Raw genomic sequence first — 22,551 nt, 5'->3', positions numbered from 1 at the left:
CACAAAGCTTTCAAGTTTAATTAGAGATCTCACTATTTTTGTTTTTATTTCCCTTTAGGAGATATATTTGAAAAAAATACCGTTCTTTGTATAATTTTTAAGACAAAGAAAATAGGAAAAATATATACCAAGAGTTGTTGTTACTGGCAGGTAAACTAGTTTATGAGGGCTTCCTGGGTGGCACTGTATGAATTGCTCAGTGGCGTCCAAGTCTGCAACTCCATGGACTGTAGTCCGCCAGGCTCCTCTGTCCATGAAATTCTCCAGGCAAGAACACTGGAGTGGCTTGCCACTTACTTCTCAAGCAGATCTTCCTGACCCAGGGGTCGAACCCAGGTTGTCTCCCACATTGCAGGCAGATCCTTTACTGTCTGAGCCACCAGGTGGCACTGGTGCTAAAGAAGCTACCTGCCAATGTAGGAGATGGAGGTTCAATCCCTGAGTCAGGAAGATCCACTGGAAAAGGAAATGGCCCTCCACCCCAGTATTCTTGCCTGGAGAATCCCATGGACAGAGGAGCCTGGTGGGCTGCAGTGTAATGGGTCACAAAATACTACGACTGAGCGATTGAGCTCCCACACAATCTAGTTTACATCTTCGGAGTTATTTCCAGACCTTACGTGGTTGAGAGAAGATGGGGAAATCGGGCAACTCACTCATCCACCTCTCGTCCCCCTGTCCTGTAGGAAAGCATGTCCCCTCCCGACGGTCTCCACAAGGAGTCCCTAGGATGGGAAGGCATCCTGCGTGGACTCCCTCTCATCTTCACTCTGTCCTCTTCCTCTCCTCTTTCATCCCTGCTATGTTTTCAACTCCTCTCTGTCTCCCATTCAAAGTCCTTATCTGGCTTGTTTCCCCAAGCTGTCATCTTTTGCCATGGAAATCAGCAAATTCCAAATTTCCTCCCATGATGTAAATATTTTCACCAGTTCTAGTATCTGATGTAAATCAAAATCAGTATCTTTCCCATCTGGTTCTGCTCCTTTAAGCATAGTGGTTAGACTCAGAGAAAGAAAATTATTGCCTGAATCTCTTATCAGACTGTTGTTTTTATAGTTTTTTTTTTTTTTCTTTTTTTAAAGGGAGATCATTGTCCCTACTCATCCAAAATTAAACATACCTGCCTGGGTTAGTTTCTGTCCAGAAACACTCATTACATCTTTCAAGATCTGCAGTCCTCCACACTGTATTTTTTTGGGGTTTTTTTTGGTGGTGGGGGGGAATGAAAAATATATTTATGCACACTTTTCTATTTCCTACACTTGGAACATCTTTATATCTTTCATATTGCTTTTTATTTATTTATTTATTTATTTTTAATGCCAATTAACAATGTTGTGATAGTTTCAGGTGAGCAGTGAAGGGACTCAGCCACACATATACATGTAACCTTTTTCCCACAAACCCTCCTCCCATCCAGGCTGCCACATAACATTGAGCAGAGTTCCAGGTACTGTGCAATAGATTTTTGTTGGTTATCTGTTTTAAATATAGCATGACCTTCCCAAAGTCCTTAACTGTCCCTTCCCCCCAGCAACCATGAGCTCATTTTCTAAGTCTGTCAGTCTCTTTCTATTTTGTAAGTTCATTTGTATCATTTCTTTTGATTCCACAAATAAGGGATGTCATATGATAATTCTCCTTCTCTGTCTGACTTACTTTATTCAGTGTGACACTTTCTGGGTCCATCCCTGTTGCTACAGATGGCCTTATTTCATTCTTTTTAATGGCTGACTAATATTCATACACACACACATCACATCACATCTTTATCCATTCCTCTGTTGATGGACATCTAGATTATTTCCATGTCTTGGCCATTGTAAACAGTGCTACAGTGAACATTGGGGTACATGTATATTTTCAGGCCATGTTTTTCTCTGGGTATATATGTTTCCCTGGTGGCTCAGATGGTAAAGAATCTGCCTGCAACGTGGGAGACCTGGGTTTGATCCCTGAGTTGGGAACGGATTCCCTGGAGAAGGGAACAGCTACCCACTCCAGTATTCTGGCCTGGAGAATTCCATGGACAGAGGAGCCTGGTGGGCTACAGTCCATGGAATCGCAAAGAGTCGGATACCACTATGTGACTTTCACTTTTACTTTCCACTTTCATGCCCAGGAATGGGATTGCAGGGTCATATGATAGCTCTATTTTTAGTTTTCTAAAGAACCTCTATACTGTTCTCCATAGTGGCTGTACCATAGAGAAATGCAAATCAAAACTACAGTGAGATATCACCTCACTTCAGTCAGAAAGGCTATCATCAAAAAATCCACAAATAACAAATGCTGGAGAGGCTGTGGAGAGAAGGGAACCCTCCAACACTGTTTGTGGGAATGTAAACTGGTACAGCCATTACTGTATTTTTTAACTTGTTATTCTGAAAGAGCGTGTGGCCCTTCCCAACTTTGGAAAGTCTGCTTTAATTTGTTGCCAAAGGGAGTCTTGCCCTCCCACCCTATTCCTTGGGTATCTCAAGGCTGCACAGGGCAGGGAAGAGGGGAAGAGGAGAGAGCGTCTATCACATAATAAGCTCAGTGAGTGCCTTGTATTGACATTATATTCAATGTCATTATCAGTTCTCAGACCTTAAACCACATCTTAACCATTCATGGATAGGTATAGCTAGTATTTTTTTTTTCTTTTATTTTACATTTAACAAGACTTCCTGTTAAACCCAAGACAGGCTAGGTTTCTGTCCTGGCTTCGTTACTTTCTGAGTGATATTAAGTAGCCATTCATCTCTGAGCCTTGGTCATCTCATCTGTAAAATGGGGAGATTAATAGTACTAACCTCATAGTGATGTGGTGAGGTTAAATAAGTCAATAAAAGTAAAGCACATGGGATAGTGTCTGACACATAGTAAGTATATACTAGTATTTACTATTAGACTGCAAATGCCCTTCCTTGTAAATTTTCTTCTTTGCTATTTTTCAGATTTTAATTCTACCTTCCAAAGACATAGATCATCCATCCTCTCAGTTTTTATCTGAATCACGTGCACACAATTCATTGCTGTGCTTTTATCTTTTCCTCCACACTTCTTTGGTCTCAGTGCTTTTTAAATCATCCTTCTGGTCTCACCTTCACCCCATGGCTCCAGGACGCCTTCGTGGTCACCTATCTTGAGACTGGGTGAGATCTACCCGTCAAATGCACCATGGTTTCCCCAATGACACACTCATATTTTTGTTTCATGTCTTACCATCCTATGGGACCGTGGGCTTCATGAGAGCAGAGAGCATGTGTGTTCCTTCATGCTGAGCTAGTGTCTAGCTCAGAATATACTATGTACTTTCTACTTCAACAAGGAAATGCAGATGTAAGAAGTATGAAAAAAATGGATTCCAGACTCAGTCTGCATTTCTGTAAAAACAGCCTTTTAGGAACAAGAGATAGTGAAGGACAAGGAAGCCTGGCGTGCTGCAGTCCATGGGGTCGCAAAGAGTTGGACACGACTGAACGACTGAAGAGCAACAAAGAACACAGACAGCTGAGAGTTTTGAAAGGGACATAAACATCTGGAGATAAAGTTGTTTGCATCTCTGTTGGGCCAGGTCCTATTTTAGATAATGATGGTGTAGGTTATCAAGCTGATAATGTTCCAGACTGCTTTTATGGTTTTCAATTTAACCTTGGGAATAAGCTTATTTACTACTTCATGGAAAGCTTTGGAATTAAAAAATACTCTTTCCCTTCCACTTATCAAGAGGAAGATAATAAGCACCAGATGCTAGTTTTGAAAACTAACTCCTGCAGAAAAAACATGGGTCTCAAATTGTTCTTATTCGCCTGTTGTATTCTTATTATCTTGTTATCCCATAACCAATGAGAAAAAGTGTGTGTGTGTGTGTACATACACACATATATGTCTATACACATACGCTTGTATATGCATAGTTTAAGCATGATTGTACCTTGTTATCCACCAGCAGATAGGTTCCAAGACCCCTTTGAATACCAAAGTTTGTGGATACTCAAGTCCTTGATATAAAATAGCTTAGTATTTACATATAACCTATACACACTCTCCTGTATACTTTTAATTGATTATTTATAATACCTAACACAATGTAGGGCTTCCCAAGTGACTAAGTGGTAAAGAATTCTCCTGCCAAGCAAGAGACATGGGTTCAATCTCTGGGTTCGAAAGATCCCCTGGAGAAAGAAATGGCAACCTACTCCCGTATTCTTGCCTGAAGAATCCCATGGACAGAGGAGCCGGGCATGCTACAGTCCATGGGGTCACAAAGAGTGGGACACAACTTAGGGACTAAACAAAAGAGAAAAACAAGGCAAGCACTATTAAATAGTTGCCATGGCAAATTCAAGCTTTTTGGAACTCTCGAATTTCTTCCCTAGTATTTTTGATTCACAGTTGGTTGACTCTTCAGATGCAGAACACACAGATATGGATGGTTGACTCTGTGTGTTTGTGTGTGATGGTTCTGTGAAATTCACTGAACCTCCCATGGTTCCCCAAGTCTTTATCAGGCCCTGTTTTGGGTTTCCTTCCAATTAGAGAAAGGCTTCTGGCAACATTCTTCCCGCTACAGTTGTTTCAAGCAATTTTGTGTAAAATAGTTAAAGTCCCTTTAGCCAATCTAATAACTAAACACTATTAGAACTTTGTTTATTCATCCAGCAGTTAATTTTGGAATGCTTCCTATATCCTGAAGTTCAGCTCATTTAATTTTTTCTGAATGCTTTAGCCCTATTAGAACAGGACGGCTTTCAAACACAGTTGTACAGTGGTTTATTCACAGCAAGTGAAATAAATCCCTTGCACCAGAAGCTCGAGTTTTAAAACAGAAAATAAACTGAGCTTGAAGACGTGAAAAACAAACCTTAATACCATCCCCAGCTGAGAAGCATAAATTCGCAAATAAGTTCTCTTTGTCACAGTAAGTGCTGGTTGGTGAAGAAGTAACTTGAATATGAGTAACTTCATCTCACAGCAGCTTCTCTCTTCTACTGTGGGTTTCTGTTAAAATATAAAAAGTTATATTTCATTCACTTTGGCCACCTGATGCAAAGAGCCAACTCATTGGAAAAGACCCTGATGCTGGAAAAGATTGAACGCAGGAGAAGGGATTGAGAGAGGGTGAGATGGCAGGATGGCATCACCAATTCAGTGGACAAACTGCAAGAGATAGTGGAGGACAGGGAAGCCTGGCATGCTGCATTCCATGGGGTTCTCAAAGAGTTGGACAGGACTGAGTAACTGAACGACAGATTTCATTTACTTACCTTAAAGTCAGTAATATTTAATCCAACCAGAAAACATAGTCATTGTCAGTTTGGAACCAAGCATTGCACCTTATCTCTGAATAAATATGATGAAATGTTCCTTTTGCAGATGCAAGTACTGGCATTACGATGAAAACCTCCTCACAGCCAGCATCATCATTGTCTTCCATAATGAAGGGTGGTCTACTCTTATGAGAACAGTCCACAGTGTAATTAAAAGGACTCCAAGGAAATACTTAGCAGAAATCGTGTTAATTGATGATTTCAGTAACAAAGGTAATGGCTAAGGGATTGACATTTAATCTATAAAGTAAGCTTAAATTATAAATAGCCGCAAACATGTAATCTCAAAATACTGTAAAAATTAATGGTATCCATTGATAGCATCTATAATCAACAAGTTGGCACTGTGCTAAGCATTGTATGTGAATTAGTTTCTTTAGTTCTGACAGTAATCCTTGTGAGAGATATCATTCATTTTCATTTTGCACTTGAAACTAAGACATGTTAAGTAACTTGCCAGAGGTGACATGTAGTAATTAACAGCTGCCTCACCATCTATATAGTCTGCACATTTAATCACGGTCTTGTACTATACCAATTCTTTGGGCCTTGGATTTTATAAAAATTTAATTGTAAAGGTAATTAATTAAATGACTGAAAAAATGCAGTGGCATGTATGTTGTAATGTCACCCAAAGCCCTATCTAAATCTATATACTGAAATCTATATAGTTGACTCATTGGAAAAGACCCTGATGCTGGGAGGGATTGGGGGCAGGAGGAGAAGGGGATTGACAGAGGATGAGATGGCTGGATGGCATCACCGACTCGATGGACATGAGTTTGAGTTAACTCCTGGAGTTGGTGATGGACAGGGAGGCCTGGCATGCTGCGATTCATGGAGTCTCAAGATGTCGGACACTTTATTTTGCATTTGAATGATGGTGCAAACATTGAATTTCACCAGAAACCATGGGCTATTTTGTTTATAATAGTATCTACTAAAGCTTCCTTTGTTCTATATTTGATTTAGGATATCTGAATAGAAGGAAACTGTTTTATTTTTTTATTCTTCTTATGGAGTGAGCACTAATGCATTTATGGTGGCATCAGTTAGTCTTGGTTCCACTTGACAAGGGAGAGATAGAGCAATAATTTTCCAGTTAAGTGGGGTGGGGTTTTTGTTTTTTTCTTCAAATAGACCCATTATTGTAAGCTGAATATATCTTCTTAGTGACATAAATATCAAAAGATAGATAATGCTACAGTCCAAGGGACTCTTAAGAGTCTTCTCCAGGATGTTAGAAAAGAAGTCAGAACATGGTCAGCATGAAAAAAAACATTCAAATGGCTTTAAAAAAGCTTCCTCCAAAACGTAATTTAGAACTCTAAACTCAAGTTCTAAACCAAGTTTATAAACCTCTGCTGTTTTTGAAAGGGCACGACCAGAATCTTGATCTTGCACACAGTATATTAGCATGGAGAGAAATAGAAATAAGATCTACTTACTTCCTTTTCCCCTCCTCATTATACACCTAATCACTTTCTTCAACCAATCACAACAGAGAATTTATAATTTTAGAGTAAAGAGCAGAGAGAATGTATAAGTTTATATTTTTCAGACATCAAATGCCTTTAACTGAGACATCTTGGTTGCAATTTTCTATGGTAGGAATATTTTCATTATGAATGCTATTCCTGTCTCAAGATAAATATTTGATAATATGCTTTTAAGTGATATTGTTGGTGCCAACAGTGTTTTAAATTTAGCAAAACTTAAATCTACAAAAAATAACAAATTCCATGTCAGGCCTGTACCAATTTTAAGAACCACTACATCATTAATACAAGGTAAAAAGCTCAGCATAGTCTTTAAAAAAGTGAAGGTACATCAAAAGGTGTTTCCCATTCTAAAATCTTGCTTTCTTGCTTGGCCTAAGGAAAGAAAAACAAAACTTTGTGGTTAAGTTTTTTGCCCAGTTTAATTTTTGTGTGATCAGTGCTTCTATTGTTCCAAATCTCTAACAGCCTCTTGTAACATATTAAAAGCAATTACATATAGGATCTTCTTCTCTCAGAGTGCAGAGTTGTTGGTTGGGGCTACCCTTGGACAGAAGTTCAGAAAGTCTCTAATTACTTCTCCCAATTTCAAAACAACCTTGACGTCTGTCAATCCTAGCCTCAGTAAAATTATACAGTTTGGTAAACATGACTTGACTGAAACTAGTGTTGTTTTCTTCTCCCAGTATATTCAATAATTAAAACTTTGAGTTATAATTTTTCTCTGAAAGACAAAACACTTAACTAATTAGTATAAAACCCCACAAAAGAGGGTGCTGCTCAGAAGCCTCGAGTTTCTGGAAGTTATAGTGTCCTCAAAACTCAAGGGTTTCGGGCCTTTAAACTGAGAACACCCCTCTGAGAACACCTGTGCCTCCAGCAAAGGGCTGCAGGGACCACGCATCCTTGCAGGGCTTAGCAAAGGAGCCTGGAAGAGCACTTCCGCTCACAACTGCTCATCATTTCCTCCTGCCTCTTATTGGTCACAGCAAGTCATGTGGCCCAGCATGTGGTCCCAGGCTGGGCAGGATGATCACCCTCCAGGAGAGGTGTTTCCTGTTTGGGACCCTGATCCCTCCGTCTCAGTGTTGACATCAGTGAGACCCCATGGCGGCCAAGTTATCTTACCCAGAAACAGGTTTCTGATGATAACAATTTATTTTAGATTTACTTAGATAACATACATGAAAAAATACCTAAGGCAATTCAGAAGGGCTTTAGAAAAAAACAACTTAGGGCTGTACTGAACTAAAAAAAAAAAAAGTAAAGTAAGAGCTTTAAAAACAAACAAAAAAAACCTTTTACTGAAGGGAAAATTACCAAGACTTTCTGGGGAAAAATTGTAATTCAGCATGAGAATTTTATTTATAATTCTCATTAAAACTGGATGCCAAAATAGAGAAAGAAAAAATTTTTCTTCTCAATTTTGAATACTCATGTGTGAGTGTCTTGCTAATTATAAGCTCCTTAAAAATGAGTGAAGTATTAAGTATACAGCTTGAATTGCCCATTAACCACTAGCTCATCACTAAATACAGACGTTTTTTGCCTTGTTTTTGTATTAGTGGGCTAAAATTTTAAACAACTTGAAAAGAACTTTTGTGACTCAAGAAACGTCTTTAAGAATCCAGGAATTAGTTGTGGCTGTGATGAACCAATTTCATGGGCTCATAATGATACAAACAAAAACCATTTTGTTGCAGCTCAGAAGCCAAGATGGAAAGTTTAACAAATGTATCTTGTTTTTATAACCCAAAATTTTCTCTACCAAATTACAAACATGTGTGTGTGTGTGTGTGTGTAGGGCTGTCCTGATAGCTCAGTTGGTAAAGAATCCACCTGCAATGCAGGAGACCCCAGTTCGATTCCTGGGTCTGGAAGAACCCCTGGAGAAGGGATTGGCTATCCACTCCAGTATTCTTGGTCTTCCCTTGTGGCTCAGCTAGTAAAGAATCCGCCTGCAATGGGAGAGACCTGGGTTTGATCCCTGGGTTAGGAAGATCCCCTGGAGAAGGGAAAGGCTACCCACTCCAGTATTCTGGCCTGGAGAATTCCATGTATAGTCCATGGGGTCACAAAGAGTCAGACGTGACTTTCACTTTTCTTTTCACATGCATGCTTGTGTGAGTGCATACTCAGTTACTTTGGTTTCAGTTGTATCCAACTCTTTGTGACTTTATGGACTGTAGCCTGTCAGTCTCCTCTGTCCATGGAATTCTCCAAGCCAAAATACAAGAGTGGGTAGCCATTTCTTTCTCCAGGGGATCTTCCCCACCCAGGGATTGATCCCAGGTTTCCTGTGTCTCCTGCACTGCAGGTGGATTCTTTACTACTGAGTCACCAGGGAAGCCCATATATACATCCATGAATATGTAAATGATATATGTATTTGTTAGATAAATGTGTAAATATCTATTTATAAATTTATAAATATTATTTATAAATTAAGTATGAATACATAAATTTATAATATATAGATATATATTTATAAATATTTACACATACACACTTTTTGGGGGCTTCCCAGTTGGCGCTAGTGGTAAAGAACCTGCTGGCTAGTGCAGGAGACGTAAGAGGCACAGCTTCAATCTCTGAGTCCAGAAGATCCCCTGGAGAAGGAAATGGCAACCCACTCCAGTATTCTTGCTTGGAAAATCTCATGGAGAGAGAAGCCTCGTGGGCTACAGTTTATAGGGTTGCAGAGTCGGACATGACTGAAGTGACTTAGTGCACACACATGCACACATGTGTTGATGCTTAAAATACAAAGAAGATGGTTTTTTTTTTTATTGTTAATTGCCAGCTTGATTGGTACTATATTGATCATCACATCAAGACTACTCCCTTCATCACTGATTGTAGGGGGAGGATGGCTCAGAAACAAATGTTAACCTATACCCTGTATGGATTTCAAGAGGCTATGTAATGTTATTTATAGGAAGTGCATCTTCAGAAATCCTGAACCATTGCCTCTGCCAAAAGCCAAAGAACTATTGTGCCTGAAAGCTTTTAGATAGGGTATTAACATCTGAATCATTTTAAGTTTTCATGTTAGTTGGCATAGTTGTTACTTGTTCCGTATGTTTAGAGTTTTGATCATTCTCAGGCTAACTATTAATAGTTCTCCATAGGTGTATTAAGCTCAGGATTTTAACTTTAATAATACACTTCACCTTGCTTCTCTATACATTAACATTGAGCATGCTTCTATGTAAAATTACTGACCTGTTGCCTATCCTTATTTCTTAAGAAAAATGATAGCTTAACTGATCTATAACCACAAATATAATGTATAATATTGACTGACTTTTTTATTCATAGAACACTTAAAAGAAAAACTGGATGACTATATTAAGCTATGGAATGGCCTAGTCAAGGTATTTCGAAATGAGAGAAGAGAAGGTTTAATTCAGGCACGAAGTATCGGTGCCCAGAAGGCCAAACTTGGACAGGTAGGAAACATTCAATATTTGTTGTGTCTATTTTAGATTTTGTAACTAATAGATCATGTACATTTTTAGGTACCATTTTAATTTTTAAAAATTGAAATGAAAATGCTAACTTAAGCAGACAACTTAAATATCAAAATTGACTCTATGGCCAGTTTATCTTAGCATCTGGTTTAAAATTGTATGTGATAGATGACGTCCTGTAGATGAGTTTTTTTTCACCCTGCCTTTTTTTTTTTTAAGGTTTTGATATACCTCGATGCCCACTGTGAGGTGGCGGTTAACTGGTATGCACCACTTGTAGCTCCCATATCTAAGGACAGGTAACATTACCTTGCTTTTATTTCCTTTCCTGGTTGAAAAGTAAACCTCATCCTAGAAGGACAAATAATATTCCCATCCTGATTTCATTTCCATTCAGTGTATCAAGTTGTGTGTTGAGAATTATTTTCTAGCTAGTTGTTTCCCTGAGTGGAGCTTGGCAGAAACATGGGACTGATTCACATGCAGGCAGTTAGACACTTGGAATAAGCCCAGCACATCTCATTTAGAATCTCCTTATGGTTGAGTCAGTAAAGAGACTTCCTCCAGCTCCACAAGCTTGCTCTAAGAGCAATGTTAACTGCCCCCTCCACACTGTGGTAACATTCTGAAGACTTGAAGGAGCATGCTTTGAATTTATGCCCACTGGTTTTTGTCTGACCTTGGAAATTATTATTTTACATAGTATGGGCCAGCTGTCATCTGTGTCAGAGCCTTGGATTTCCACATGACCTGTAAAGCTTAGAAGTGGACAGCTGTCCCATGGGAACACCCATGTCCCATAATGATCACCATTCAGTTTACAGCGGATCTGAAACTGTTGACAGCAGTACCAGTCTTCTGGTTCCCAAAACCTTCCCTGCTTTCAGTCCAGACTCCTTACTATTTCAGAATCTAGAAAAAAATAAAGGGGGACTTCCCTGGCAGTCTAGTGATTAAGACTCCACAATTCCAATGCCGGGTACATGGGTTCTGTCTCTGGTCGAGGAACTAAGATCCCACAGTGGCCAAAAATAAATAAATTAATTAAAATGGAAATTTTAAGAAGTAAATAAGACATGTCCCTGTGTCTGTGGCCTGAGTCAGAGGAAGACCTTTCAGAGGACTGTATCATCCCAGGATCTATCAACAATGATCTCTACGTGCTGTCTGATTCTATCCTCACTGCAACCTTGCAAAATAGATATTACTGCCTCTCTTTAACTAAAGAGGATGCTGAGACTGAGAGAAATTCATGAACTTGCCCCAACTCCGACAGTTTATAAAGAATCCACGTGAGATCCCTCTGGGACACCTTCCCCTGCATACTTAGAAATTCGAGCATCACGAGACTCTCATGAGGAGAGATAGCCAGCCTTCCCCTCTCCTGGTGAGAGTGGGCCGTCCTCTGGGGTGTGGGCAGGGTGAATGAGGTCATCCCCCCGACCTTCCACTGGCCTCAGGAGTCCACAGAAGGGAATAAAGCCCCTGTGTCGAAATTCTGAGCCCCAAGGATTTTCCCCTTCTCGTTGGTTTCTAAACATCTAAAACGCACCTTAACCATGGTTGTACAAAACTGTAATCTCCATTTTAGGAGATGCCTTTTAAAACCCTTTCTGATGAAATGAGCACCAGAACAAGCAGTGTACCAATTATCTTAGCAGAGTTGGCACTATACCTAATTAGTCATATAGCACTGGCATTTTTAAGAAGCCCAGATAAAAGGTATTATTTTTTGCTCCAAATTCTCAAGCCACTATTTATGTCATTCAGCAGGTTTTGAGGGATTTGTGTGTGTGTGTGTTTTTGTGTGTGTGTGTGTTTGTGTGTGTGTGTGTGATAAAAGCTAATTTTTTGCAATAAAAGAAGTAGGGTAGAAGATCGAGTAAATGTACAGAAACAGATTTACATAACAACTTCTTCCAAAGAAGTAAAAAGCAGGAAAAAGTTGGGAGCACTGCTGAAAGTGTTGCAGGTATTATCTTTCTACACACACCCACTCATCTTTTTTTTTAAAGAAACTGTAATCTTTATTTATTTATATTTTTTTATGTCTTAGGCCAGGCCTTATGAGGCAGGTGGGCTCTTAGTTTCCTGATAGTTCCCCAACCAAGGATGGAACCCGTGCCCCCTGCTTTGGGAGCTTGACGTCTTAACCACAGGACCACCAGGGAATTCACGCACACACACACACTCATTTTGAATGGAGGGGCAAGGAGGGAAAAAAATGGGCAGGGGAACCTGGTAAATAATACGAAGTTACCAAGAGAGGGTGCCTGTAGGACCAGAGTGAAAATGAGGAAACCCTGCTAAGTTCAAGGACACGGCTCTTTGTCCCCAACATTTTGTCTGTGAGCCCAGGGATGTCCCCTCTCCCCTTTTATTATGAAAACAGCCTCCTTGACTTTTCAAGGCATTTGTTCAATCTGTCTCCCATTAGCTATTAATGTCCCCTGCTGCTGCTTAGTTGCTAAATTGTGTCTGAGTGTTTTGCAACCCCATGGGCTGTAGCCCGCCAGGCTTCTCTGTCCATGGGATTCTGCAGGCAAGGATACTGGAGTGGGTTGCCATTTCCTCCTCCAGGGGGTCTTCCTGATCCAGGGGTCAAAGCTGCATCTCCTGCATTGCAGGTGGATTCTTTACTGTCTGAGCCATTAGTGAAGCCCTGAGGTCCCTTAGTGGGGAAAAATGGAGCAACCCAGAATAACAAGAGATGATACAGTTAGACCCGCTCTGCTAGTAAGTGTTGGGTTTCTTAAATGCTTTTTCATTTTCTGTAAATGTTTCAGAACCACATGCACTGTGCCTCTAATAGATTACATAGATGGGAATGACTATTCCATTGAGCCTCAGCAAGGTGGGGATGAAGATGGTTTTGCCCGAGGGGCCTGGGACTGGAGTTTGCTATGGAAGCGAATCCCCCTGAGTCACAAGGAAAAGGCCAAAAGAAAACATAAAACTGAACCTTATCGGTAAAGCTCACTACTTCCTCTTCTTAACGTGGAATGTTTCTCTCTAAGTACTTTTTTTTCTTCCTTCCCCATGTCCTGGTGTAAACACGTGGGTCCCCACACGCCCTTGCATTTCATCTTTGCTGCCATCCATCAACAACACAACACAGAACCATTTGCACTGTGCCGCTCATAGATGTCATAAATGGCAACACATATGAAATTGTGCCCCAAGGGGGTGGTGACGAAGATGGGTATGCCCGAGGAGCATGGGACTGGAGTATGCTCTGGAAACGGGTGCCTCTGACGCCCCGAGAGAAGAGACTGAGAAAGACAAAAACTGAACCATATCGGTAATCACTAAATCACTTACCTTGTTTTCTCTTCTCCAGTCGCTGCTAACCTATTAACCTCTTGCCAAGCTAAATATATATATATGTATATATACATACATATATATATATAATTAACACTGTAGATGCTGTCTCAGACTCTGAAAGAATTTATTTCTTTGTGCTGTTTCAGGGGTTTAAATTCACCCTTTCATCTTTGTTGTTGCTTTCTTCTTAAAAGCAAGCTCCATTTGGGGGTAGACTTGGAGGGTGGGCATGTTTTATAATATCAGTTCCAAATACAGGTGAAAAAAAGGAAAAGCTTTGCAGTCTTCTCCTAGTAGCTTTTTGTTTGTTATTTTGTTTAGTCGCTAAGTCTGACTTTGCGACCCCATGGACTGTAGCCGGCCAGGCTCCACTGTCCGTGGGATTCCCCAGGCAAGAGTACTGGAATAGGTTGCTATTTCCTCCTCCAGGGATTGTCCCGACCCAGGAATCGAACCCATCTCTCCTGCACTGGCAGTTCTTTACCACTGAGCCCACCTGGGAAATGGACTAGACATGAAAATTTGTTCTTTTGACAATAATATCTATAAGTTTAAATAATATCTGTAAGTTTAAAATGTGTAAATTTTACTTACCATCCAAGCTTTGTGTCTACTTTGATGCCTTGGAGGGTAGAGTTAACAACAAAAGGCAGTAACAAGATTTTTTTTTCTTTCTTTTGTTTTATATACTAATTTTATGCCAGTTAAATTTGATGAATAAAAATACATGACTTTGGGAAATGTTACACAAAATTCCTATAAGTGAAGTCATAAGACTTCATTCTCAGAAGAGCATTTGATTAAAAGGGACATTATTCCAGAATCTTCCTCTCTCCCTTCTTGTGCCTCTTCAAATAGAACAATTTATGCTCTTCTCTCTTTTTGGTCTTTTTACTGGAAAATTTTTACCATCTTTTAGACTGGCCCCAAATGAATTGTTTAGTTAGATGCTAGTGTAGGTTTCTAAATGTGTCTAATTTTATTTTTCTGATCTTATGGTTCTGCTTTTGGTCTCTCTCTTCCTGTTACATTACTGATGATGCTTGAACTCAGTTTGGGGACAGTGTCTGATGTCATGCAAAAAGCTGGTGGGGTCTGGGCATGTCGTGATACCAGGAGACTGAAATGGCAAACATAAGGAAATTATACAACCTTTCAGCTTTATGTGACATTTTCAAAATTTCCATTTGAGGTGTTTTTTTTTTCTCCCCCAAAATTGTCCAGGAGCCTGCCACTGATCTGCTTAACCTGACTCTCAAAGAATTCTGAGAGGGAAAAAATAAGGGGTGGTGACTACAGGTATATTCCCGCCAAACCCATGGACTAGTAAAGAGAATTTTTTAAAATGTGCTAGAAAAATTTAAGGAAGGTTTCCCTTTAAATAACTCACTGGCTTTCACATGAAGATACGTTTTTCAAATATGTACTGAGATAAGTGGGAATATGTTTAAAGATCAAAAGGGCATAGTCATAAAAATGTTAAATGACAGTTAAATAAACGTGGTGTGAAAATATAACTGAAAATGCACCAGTGCTATTTAGTGAGTTCAGCCGCGTACTTGGAGAAGAAAAGCCTTTGAGAGGATGACTTTCCCCTGATGTGATGACATTTCCCTTTAATGAGCCGTGTTCCCTCGTGGCACTTAGCACGAAGCAGGCGAGACAGAAATTAAACAGTTCACTACAGGAATGACTCTAGAGCAGCAAGTAGGGCGAGTGGTGAGAAGGGCAGCCCAGAAGGTGTTCCTGAGGCTGGCCCTGAGGGGTGAGGGGCCAGCCATGTGAGCAGCAGGAAGGGAGGACGTGGCAGGAGACTGGGCCCTGGGGCAGGAGGGGGTCGGCAGAGCAGGGCAGCATTACCCAGCTTCCTGAGGAGCTCAGATGGGGCAGGAAAGAGGACACGGTCAGGGCTCGTCCGTGGTCTAGGGTGGCGGCAGTGAGGCTGGGAAGAAGTGGGTTCACGATGTGAACTCACCATGTGAGTTGACAGTGGAATCATCGGGAGTTGTCGATAGATTGATATCAGGTGTGCTGATGAAGAGGCTCTGATGGAGGGACCCACATGAGTCGTATGCAGTGATAATCCTTTGTTCCCAAGGGAACAGGATGAAAATTATTCTCCTCTAACGTCTCCTGATGGTGGGAGGGGCTCACTGTAGAAAGCTACCAAGTCTTTTTTTTTTTTCCTCTTGTTCCAAAAAATTACCCAGTTCAGTATCCCACTTAAGAAGGCCCACGAGTCACCCTTTGGCATCCGTGCATCCTGACACAGTAAATAACTGTCTCATTCTCCTGTGTCACTCTGTGCCACATTTGCAAACTCAGAATGAACCCAGGCTGTCTTCCCATGAGCTACACCCTTATTTGGCAAACCCCTGAGCTATAAAGTTTAAAAAATGAGATACTACTTCCATGGTGTATGGTTTCACTCATCTTAGAATGACTCATAAATCATTGCGGGAACATTTAGCCAACCATGGCTTATGGCTCAGTCCTTTTGAGGTGTGAAAGCGAAAATTCTGTTTTAACTCACAAGGCTTAATTTTTAAGTCAACCAAGGAACTAAGATGCCCTCTAATGGCGAAATGATGTAATACTCTAATTTGTGATGAAATACATAATACCATTTCAGTTAAAAATTGTAGTGAATTCATAAGGAATTATGAAGAGAATTGTTTGGTGAAGGCTTTATAATTCCTTAATGTTTGGCCATCAGTTTTGTCTCTTCTACGCATTACTTAGCTGTATTGCAAAAAGCCTTGTTGTCTGTGGTTAAAGGGGTCTTGGGTGTTTGTCTTTCAAAGTTGTTTCAGCATTTCTTTCCCTTAGGTCTCCAGCCATGGCTGGAGGGTTATTTGCCATCGAAAGAGACTTCTTCTTTGAACTGGGTCTCTACGATCCAGGCCTCCAGATTTGGGGTGGTGAAAACTTTGAGATCTCATACAAGGTAACATTTCAGTTAAACAACTGCAATTTTTCCAAGCAGTTACTGATTCTTTTGACTATCAGACAAGGCTGGTTTCTTTCAGGGTTTAGGGGGGACTGTTGAACGCATTTCTCTAAATTATAAGGAATGACTAGCAAACATACTTGCCTTTTGGGGAAAAAAATACAAGCTCCAACTACATATGCACATGGCTCAGCTAAAAACGGAGGCCAGCAAGCATCAGAATAAAAATAGCTCCTCTCCCACCCCCCAGCCCTCCCCCAAAGGCTTTCCATACTGGAGCCTTTTGTTATCAGGGCCCCTGGGGGAATCAGCAGGTGCTGGGGTCCCATTTGACCATCAGCTGCTGAAGCTGCCTTCCCTCCCTGTAGGACAGGAGGCTTCAGGACAGAGGCAGACCCCAGCAGGGACTGTGCGTCCTCACACTGACACAGGAGCTGCAGCTCCCCACCCTCTTCCCCAAAGAAAGAGAATGGTGTTCCAGTTTGAGTTGAATAGATAAGTGTTCAACTTGTCTTGAATGTCTGGAGCTCAGCACCATGAGGGATGAGAGGAGAAGCCCAGTCCCCGCTGTCAAGGAACTTACAGTCGATAAGAGATGGGAATTCTACTTAAACTCATAACACAATTAGAAGATGGACCGGTCCATTCAGCTGCTGAGATGAAGGAGCAGTTGGTGGGATCCTGCTGGAGGAAGTGTTCAAGGCAGAACTAGGAAGATGGGCGTGAGATTGGTTGGGGGCCGCTTCTAAGCAGGTAGAACGGGAAAAGGCACAGGGCAGGGGATATGAGAGTTCAGGAGACAGGAACAGTGGCAGAAGCCATTGCGTGAATCAGACCCAGATGACAGGGGAAGACCATGTGGGCAGGGATTTTAGGGCCACAGTGAGGAGCCTCCACTGCTATTCCGCTGTTACTAATCCAGCAGGCAGTGGGAACCATCAGAGAGCCTGAGAGGGAGGGCATGACCCCCAGCTGCCCTTCAGCAGCATAATCTCCTACTATAAATAGGGCGGCGAGGGCAGAGGGGAGCAGAGGCGCAGGAACTGGTGAGGCCTTGATCAGAATACTCCCCAGTGGGAGACGTGTTAACTGGTGGAGCGGGGAGGGGGGTTGCAGGGTGTGAGGACTGGGATGTCTGTGTGGCTCTACAGGTTATCATGGGGGTGTCTCGGCTGCTGCAGGAACTCAGGAAGGGGTCCTGGGTCCCAGGCACACCTGTGTTCCCCAGCAGCATCTTTGTTAGTTTGTGAGCTCGAGAAACAGGAAGTCACTGCAGGATGTGTTTGGTGTGTAAATTCCCAGTGAACACAATCTCGTTTAGGTTTCGTAAGACAGAGCTGGCATTTGAAACAGCTGCACATGTGTCTTTCCTGACAGATCTGGCAGTGTGGGGGCAAGTTGCTGTTTGTCCCTTGTTCCCGTGTTGGGCACATCTACCGTCTTGAGGGCTGGCAGGGGAACCCTCCACCCGTCTACGTCGGGTCTTCTCCTACCCTAAAGGTGAGTCTTTTGGTTAAAAGTGGGGAGGCGGGGAGCTGACACATATGCGCCACATGGTCACTTAATGTCAACTTGATGGCTGGGTGACACCTTTGAAGCTGTCATGCTGGGTGTCACTTTTAACTTAGGCTAGACTTATTTGTGAAACTTCTTACTGTTTAAGATTATTCCTTGTATCCTACTCTGATTATCATTCCTATATTGAGTATTTTCTGTGAAGATACCTCAAATTAATTTTTAAAAGCTAACACTGTAGGAAAATAGTTGGAAAGAAAATACCCATTTCTATTATTCACACATCAGTAAAATACTGTTCTTGTCTGATTTTTAAAAAGTAAAGTGATTATAATAGGAGGTTGTATAGTAAACAAAATCAAAGTTTTGAACAGTGCTTGTAAAAGTTCAGCATCTTTTGTATGGCTGAGTGCCCTCTCTGTTGACTATCCCAACACTGTCAATCGGTTACACCCCAATACAGAATTAAAAGTTTAAAAATAACAGTAAACAAAAAAAACAAAAAAAAAAGTAAAAATAACAGTAAAAAAAATTTTTTTTTAATAGTTTAGTATCTTTTGTCCCCCAAATGAGGGACAAACCAGGAGAGTTTCACCCTGGAGTCTACAGGCCCCGCTGCTGGCAGGACCAGGGCCTTACTCCTTGATGGAGCAACGTAGGAGCTGAGTGGCCTCCATAAGCGCATCCAAAGCCCTTAACCAAGTCAAAAGCAGAAGGAAGTCTTATTTCTGGCTACAGCTGCAACTCAGAACTGTTCCCCAAAGGGAATAGATAACTGAAGCAGAAACGAGGCTATGAGAACCAACACAGCCCTCTGACTGGCCAGATTATCTTAAGAATGCCCATCACGGAGCCCTGTTAGACAGAGTTTCCAGTTAACACCAGGCCTGACGGCCTCGCAGGAAGAGAAGCTGCCCTTGGAATCAGCCCCACAGTCACCAGGAATTCATGAAGTCAGGTCAGTTCGGGAAAGCCTGTGCTACGAGGAACAGAGAGAGATGAGATGAGACAGAAACACCCATCACTGTCAGGTTAACCATGGGTCTTCTCAGAGCCCAGCAAATGCAGCCATCGCCAGCACCTCTGTCCTCTGCTTCCGTGTGTCCCCGCCAGCCTCCAGGGCTGTTTCTCCAGCCAGTGGTCTTCTCTGAACTGCAAACTTCTCTCCTCGGCTGTTGCCCAGAACCCTTCTCCTCTTTTAATTTTTTTTTTTTAACTGCACCGCACGGCTTATGGGATCTTAATTCCCCAACCAGAGATCGGACAGTGACAGCACAGAGCTCTAACCACCGGTCCTCCAGGAATTCCCTAGAACCCTCATCTTAGGTGGCCCTCAGGCGTTTTAGACTCGGCATTGTCAGAGCTGAGCCTTTGACTTTTCCTTAAGATGGTTCCTTTTTCTGTGACCCCTGGGCCCACGAGGAGATACGAAGGCAGGCAGCCCCTTCACAACCTCCCACCTCCCACCGGCCCCCGTTCCAGTCTCTCCTTGCCCAGCAAAGGCCCACAGGCCTCCCATGGGTGCTCACCCAGCCCCTCAGTCCCCCCCCAGGCCATCTCCACTCCCCGTCAGGGTTATTCCCTTGAAAACTGAATCTGACGTCCACTGCCTGCATAGACCCTTCTATGCGGATGGCTGTCAGCTGAGAGGTGACATGCAAAGTCCCTGAAAACGACACTGGTATCACTGAGAGCCGGCACTTCGTGAGAGCTGACTGTGTACAAAAATCTAAATGCTTCACACAGATTCACTTCTTATTATCCGAAGGAGTTTCCCTGGTGGCTTAGACAGTAGAGAGTCTGCTTGCACTGGAGGAGATGCAGGTTCAGTCCCGGGGTTGGGAAGATCTCCTGGAGAAGGAAATGGCAACCCACTCCAGGATTTTTGCCTGGGAAATCCCACTGACAGAGGAGCCCGGAGGGCTATACAGTCTTTGGGTTCGCAGAGTCAGACATAACTGGAGCCACTAACACACTTTTCACTTTAAATGGAGAAATGGAGGCAGCTTTTCTCTCAGTGAATCCTGCATGCAGAGGTTGTAACAGATCTCCTTCAGGGCTCCACACACACTGTGGTTTGTCACATAGCTGTGTTGCCCTTTGCTGCAAGTCCCAACCCCAACTCACTAACCACTCCTTCGAACCAAGCTAGCCCTGTCCCCCATCCCAAATAATTAAATGCTCCTCCTTTTTGTTACTTTAACCTTATACATGTGCCCTGAATTCTTCATGTTCATGAGTACCTAGAAGACACGGAGTATGTCTAACTTTGGATGCATTTGCAAGAATTCAAAATATTTAGCAGTAATATTGTGCTCTTTTAGGAGGCTGCCACTTAGAACTTTTTGAGCCCACAGGTTTTTGTAGCGACATGCCCATGGCCAGGCACTCACCCTATGATAGTTACCTTGTAGCCAAGAAAACATTTAATCTGAATATTAGATATTCCTGCTCCTGATGTAGAATGGTCAGTCTCTGTGGCCAGTGGGCCCAATGCAGCCCGTTTTAGTAAGTAAAGTTTCGTTGGAACCGAGGCCTGCTGTTGCTTTGCATGTTGCCTGTGCAGCAGCAGAGATGAGTAGTAGCAGCAGAAACATTGTGGCCACCCAGCCAAAAAGATGGACTCCCGAGTCCTTTATAAAGTTTACCGCCAGGTGATGTCCAAGTGCAAGGACCTCGCTGGGTCTCTACTACATCCATTGCTTCCATTCGCACCTGCATTCAGTAAAACAGAAGAAGTTAGGTCTTACTTATCACATGTCAACTTACTTGATTGTTCTTTGGTTGCTTTTCAGGATGCTCCACTGGGGCGTGGGGAGGGGGAAATATCCACTTCATTCTGGGCTACAGTGAAGTGGTTCAGGTATAGCTGTTACCAGACAGGCAGAGGCGCCTGCAGGACTGTGTCTGAGTGAGCAGAGCTGTTGTTTATCCCTGTGGTTTCTGCGTGTGCCAACAGTGTGGTTCTCAGAGAGGAGATTGTTCTGGGCAGGGGCAGGGGACAGGGTGAGGTGGTGGGGGTGGTTCCAGCCAGCTTCTCACGAACGCTTTCTTCACTCAGCTTCATCAGCAGGAGAGAATGTATTATCTTAGAGCATGTAACATTTTTAGGGCTTCCCAGGTGGTGCAGTGGTAAAGAACCTGCCTGCCAATGCAGGAAATGCAGGTTTAATCCCTACGACAGGAAGATCCCCTAAGAGATGGAAATGGCAACCCACTCCAGTGTTCTTGCCTGAAGAATCTCATAGATAGAGGAGCCTGGTGGGCTACTGTCCATGGGTTCACAAAGAATCAGACACGATTGAGCAACTGAGCATGCATGCACATGTGACCTTCAGTACAGTGACACCAGATTCTGTGTCCACCACTCTTTGGTTGAACACTCATGACAGTGACATGTCAGGGTCATAAGCTCGCTTGCATGCACTTAATTAAATATACAGTCCTCTTGAAACAAGTTTGTCATATTTCATATGTCAGGGAGAGATTGTTTATGATAGTACAGATATTTTTATTTTTTTATAATAATGTTAATTTCTTTTTTTCCCCAGAATTATGTTAGAGTTGTAGAGGTCTGGTGGGATGAGTACAAAGACTATTTCTACGCCAGTCGCCCTGAATCGAAGGCCTTAGCGTATGGGGATATATCAGAGCTGAAGAAGTTTCGAGAAGATCACAACTGTAAAAGTTTCAAATGGTTCATGGAAGAAATAGCTTATGACATCACCTCACACTACCCTCTGCCGCCCAAAAATGTCGACTGGGGAGAAGTAAGTGTCAGCTGGGTGGTCGTGTGTGTGTTTGGAGACTGAGGAGGCGAAAGCAGAGCAAGACGGAAATGTCGGGGAAGAGTGAAGAGTTTGAGGCAAGGAAGTCTGGTGGAAAACAAGGCAAATGAGCGGAGGGTGTGGGCCAGGCAGACAGCTAGTCTGGTTTTATTGGTTTGGCCAAAAAGTTCGTTTGGGTTTTCCATGCACCGTCACAGAAAACCCCCAATGAACTTTTTGGCCAAACCCAATAATTTGCCGAGCAAATTGGGTGGCAGCCACGGTGAGGAAGTTGCCAGTGAGGGTGCGTGGGGAGGGGTCAGGAGGGCACTCATGGCCTGGTAGACACCCCACTGGGCTGTCCAGGAGACCTCGGGCCCAGAAAAGAGGCTACATGTAGATCTAAGGATGTAACGCATATTTGGAGCCAGCAGCATGTTTCACGGGGCTGAATGAGAAGAATGCAGAGGTAAGAGGCTGGATCTTTCCCTGCGGAGCCCCAGCACTTAGAGAAGCAGACAGAGCAAAGGGACCTGACCTTGTGGGTAAGAGGTCAGTAGTTTGGGTAGCAGGATGTGCTCTCTCTCTCTCTGCTCCTCTGTCCTAACAGTTCTCTGTCCTGTATTTCTGTCTTCTATTTTGATGAGCTATGTTTAACTCCCAACTGGACCAGAGCCCCTGAAAGCCCAGACTGCATTTTGG

The 22,551-nt window shown here is 42.5% G+C and overlaps 1 protein-coding gene across 4 annotated transcripts in view; it reads left to right on the top strand.

Annotated features, from left to right (window-relative positions):
* The window catches only part of GALNT7 (polypeptide N-acetylgalactosaminyltransferase 7), a 132,546-nt gene that overhangs the window by 100,976 nt on the left and 9,019 nt on the right, over positions 1 to 22,551 (top strand). Inside the window, exons 3-9 of one of the 4 annotated variants that reach the window (XM_020898299.2) lie at positions 5,365 to 5,531; positions 10,139 to 10,269; positions 10,510 to 10,589; positions 13,409 to 13,591; positions 16,447 to 16,564; positions 17,945 to 18,067; positions 21,634 to 21,852. In XM_020898299.2, coding sequence (XP_020753958.1) covers positions 5,365 to 5,531; positions 10,139 to 10,269; positions 10,510 to 10,589; positions 13,409 to 13,591; positions 16,447 to 16,564; positions 17,945 to 18,067; positions 21,634 to 21,852 — 1,021 coding nt within the window. Of the gene's footprint in view, positions 1 to 5,364; positions 5,532 to 10,138; positions 10,270 to 10,509; positions 10,590 to 13,076; positions 13,260 to 13,408; positions 13,592 to 16,446; positions 16,565 to 17,944; positions 18,068 to 21,633; positions 21,853 to 22,551 lie in introns of all 4 variants that reach the window. The other 3 variants (XM_020898282.2, XM_070480687.1, XM_070480688.1) reach the window with 3 other exon arrangements.

This window comes from Odocoileus virginianus, chromosome 18, assembly GCF_023699985.2.
Source record: "Odocoileus virginianus isolate 20LAN1187 ecotype Illinois chromosome 18, Ovbor_1.2, whole genome shotgun sequence".
NCBI lineage: Eukaryota > Metazoa > Chordata > Mammalia > Artiodactyla > Cervidae > Odocoileus > Odocoileus virginianus.
The sequence above is the reverse complement of the archived record's forward strand: the minus strand, read 5'-3'. Positions and strand labels throughout refer to the sequence as shown.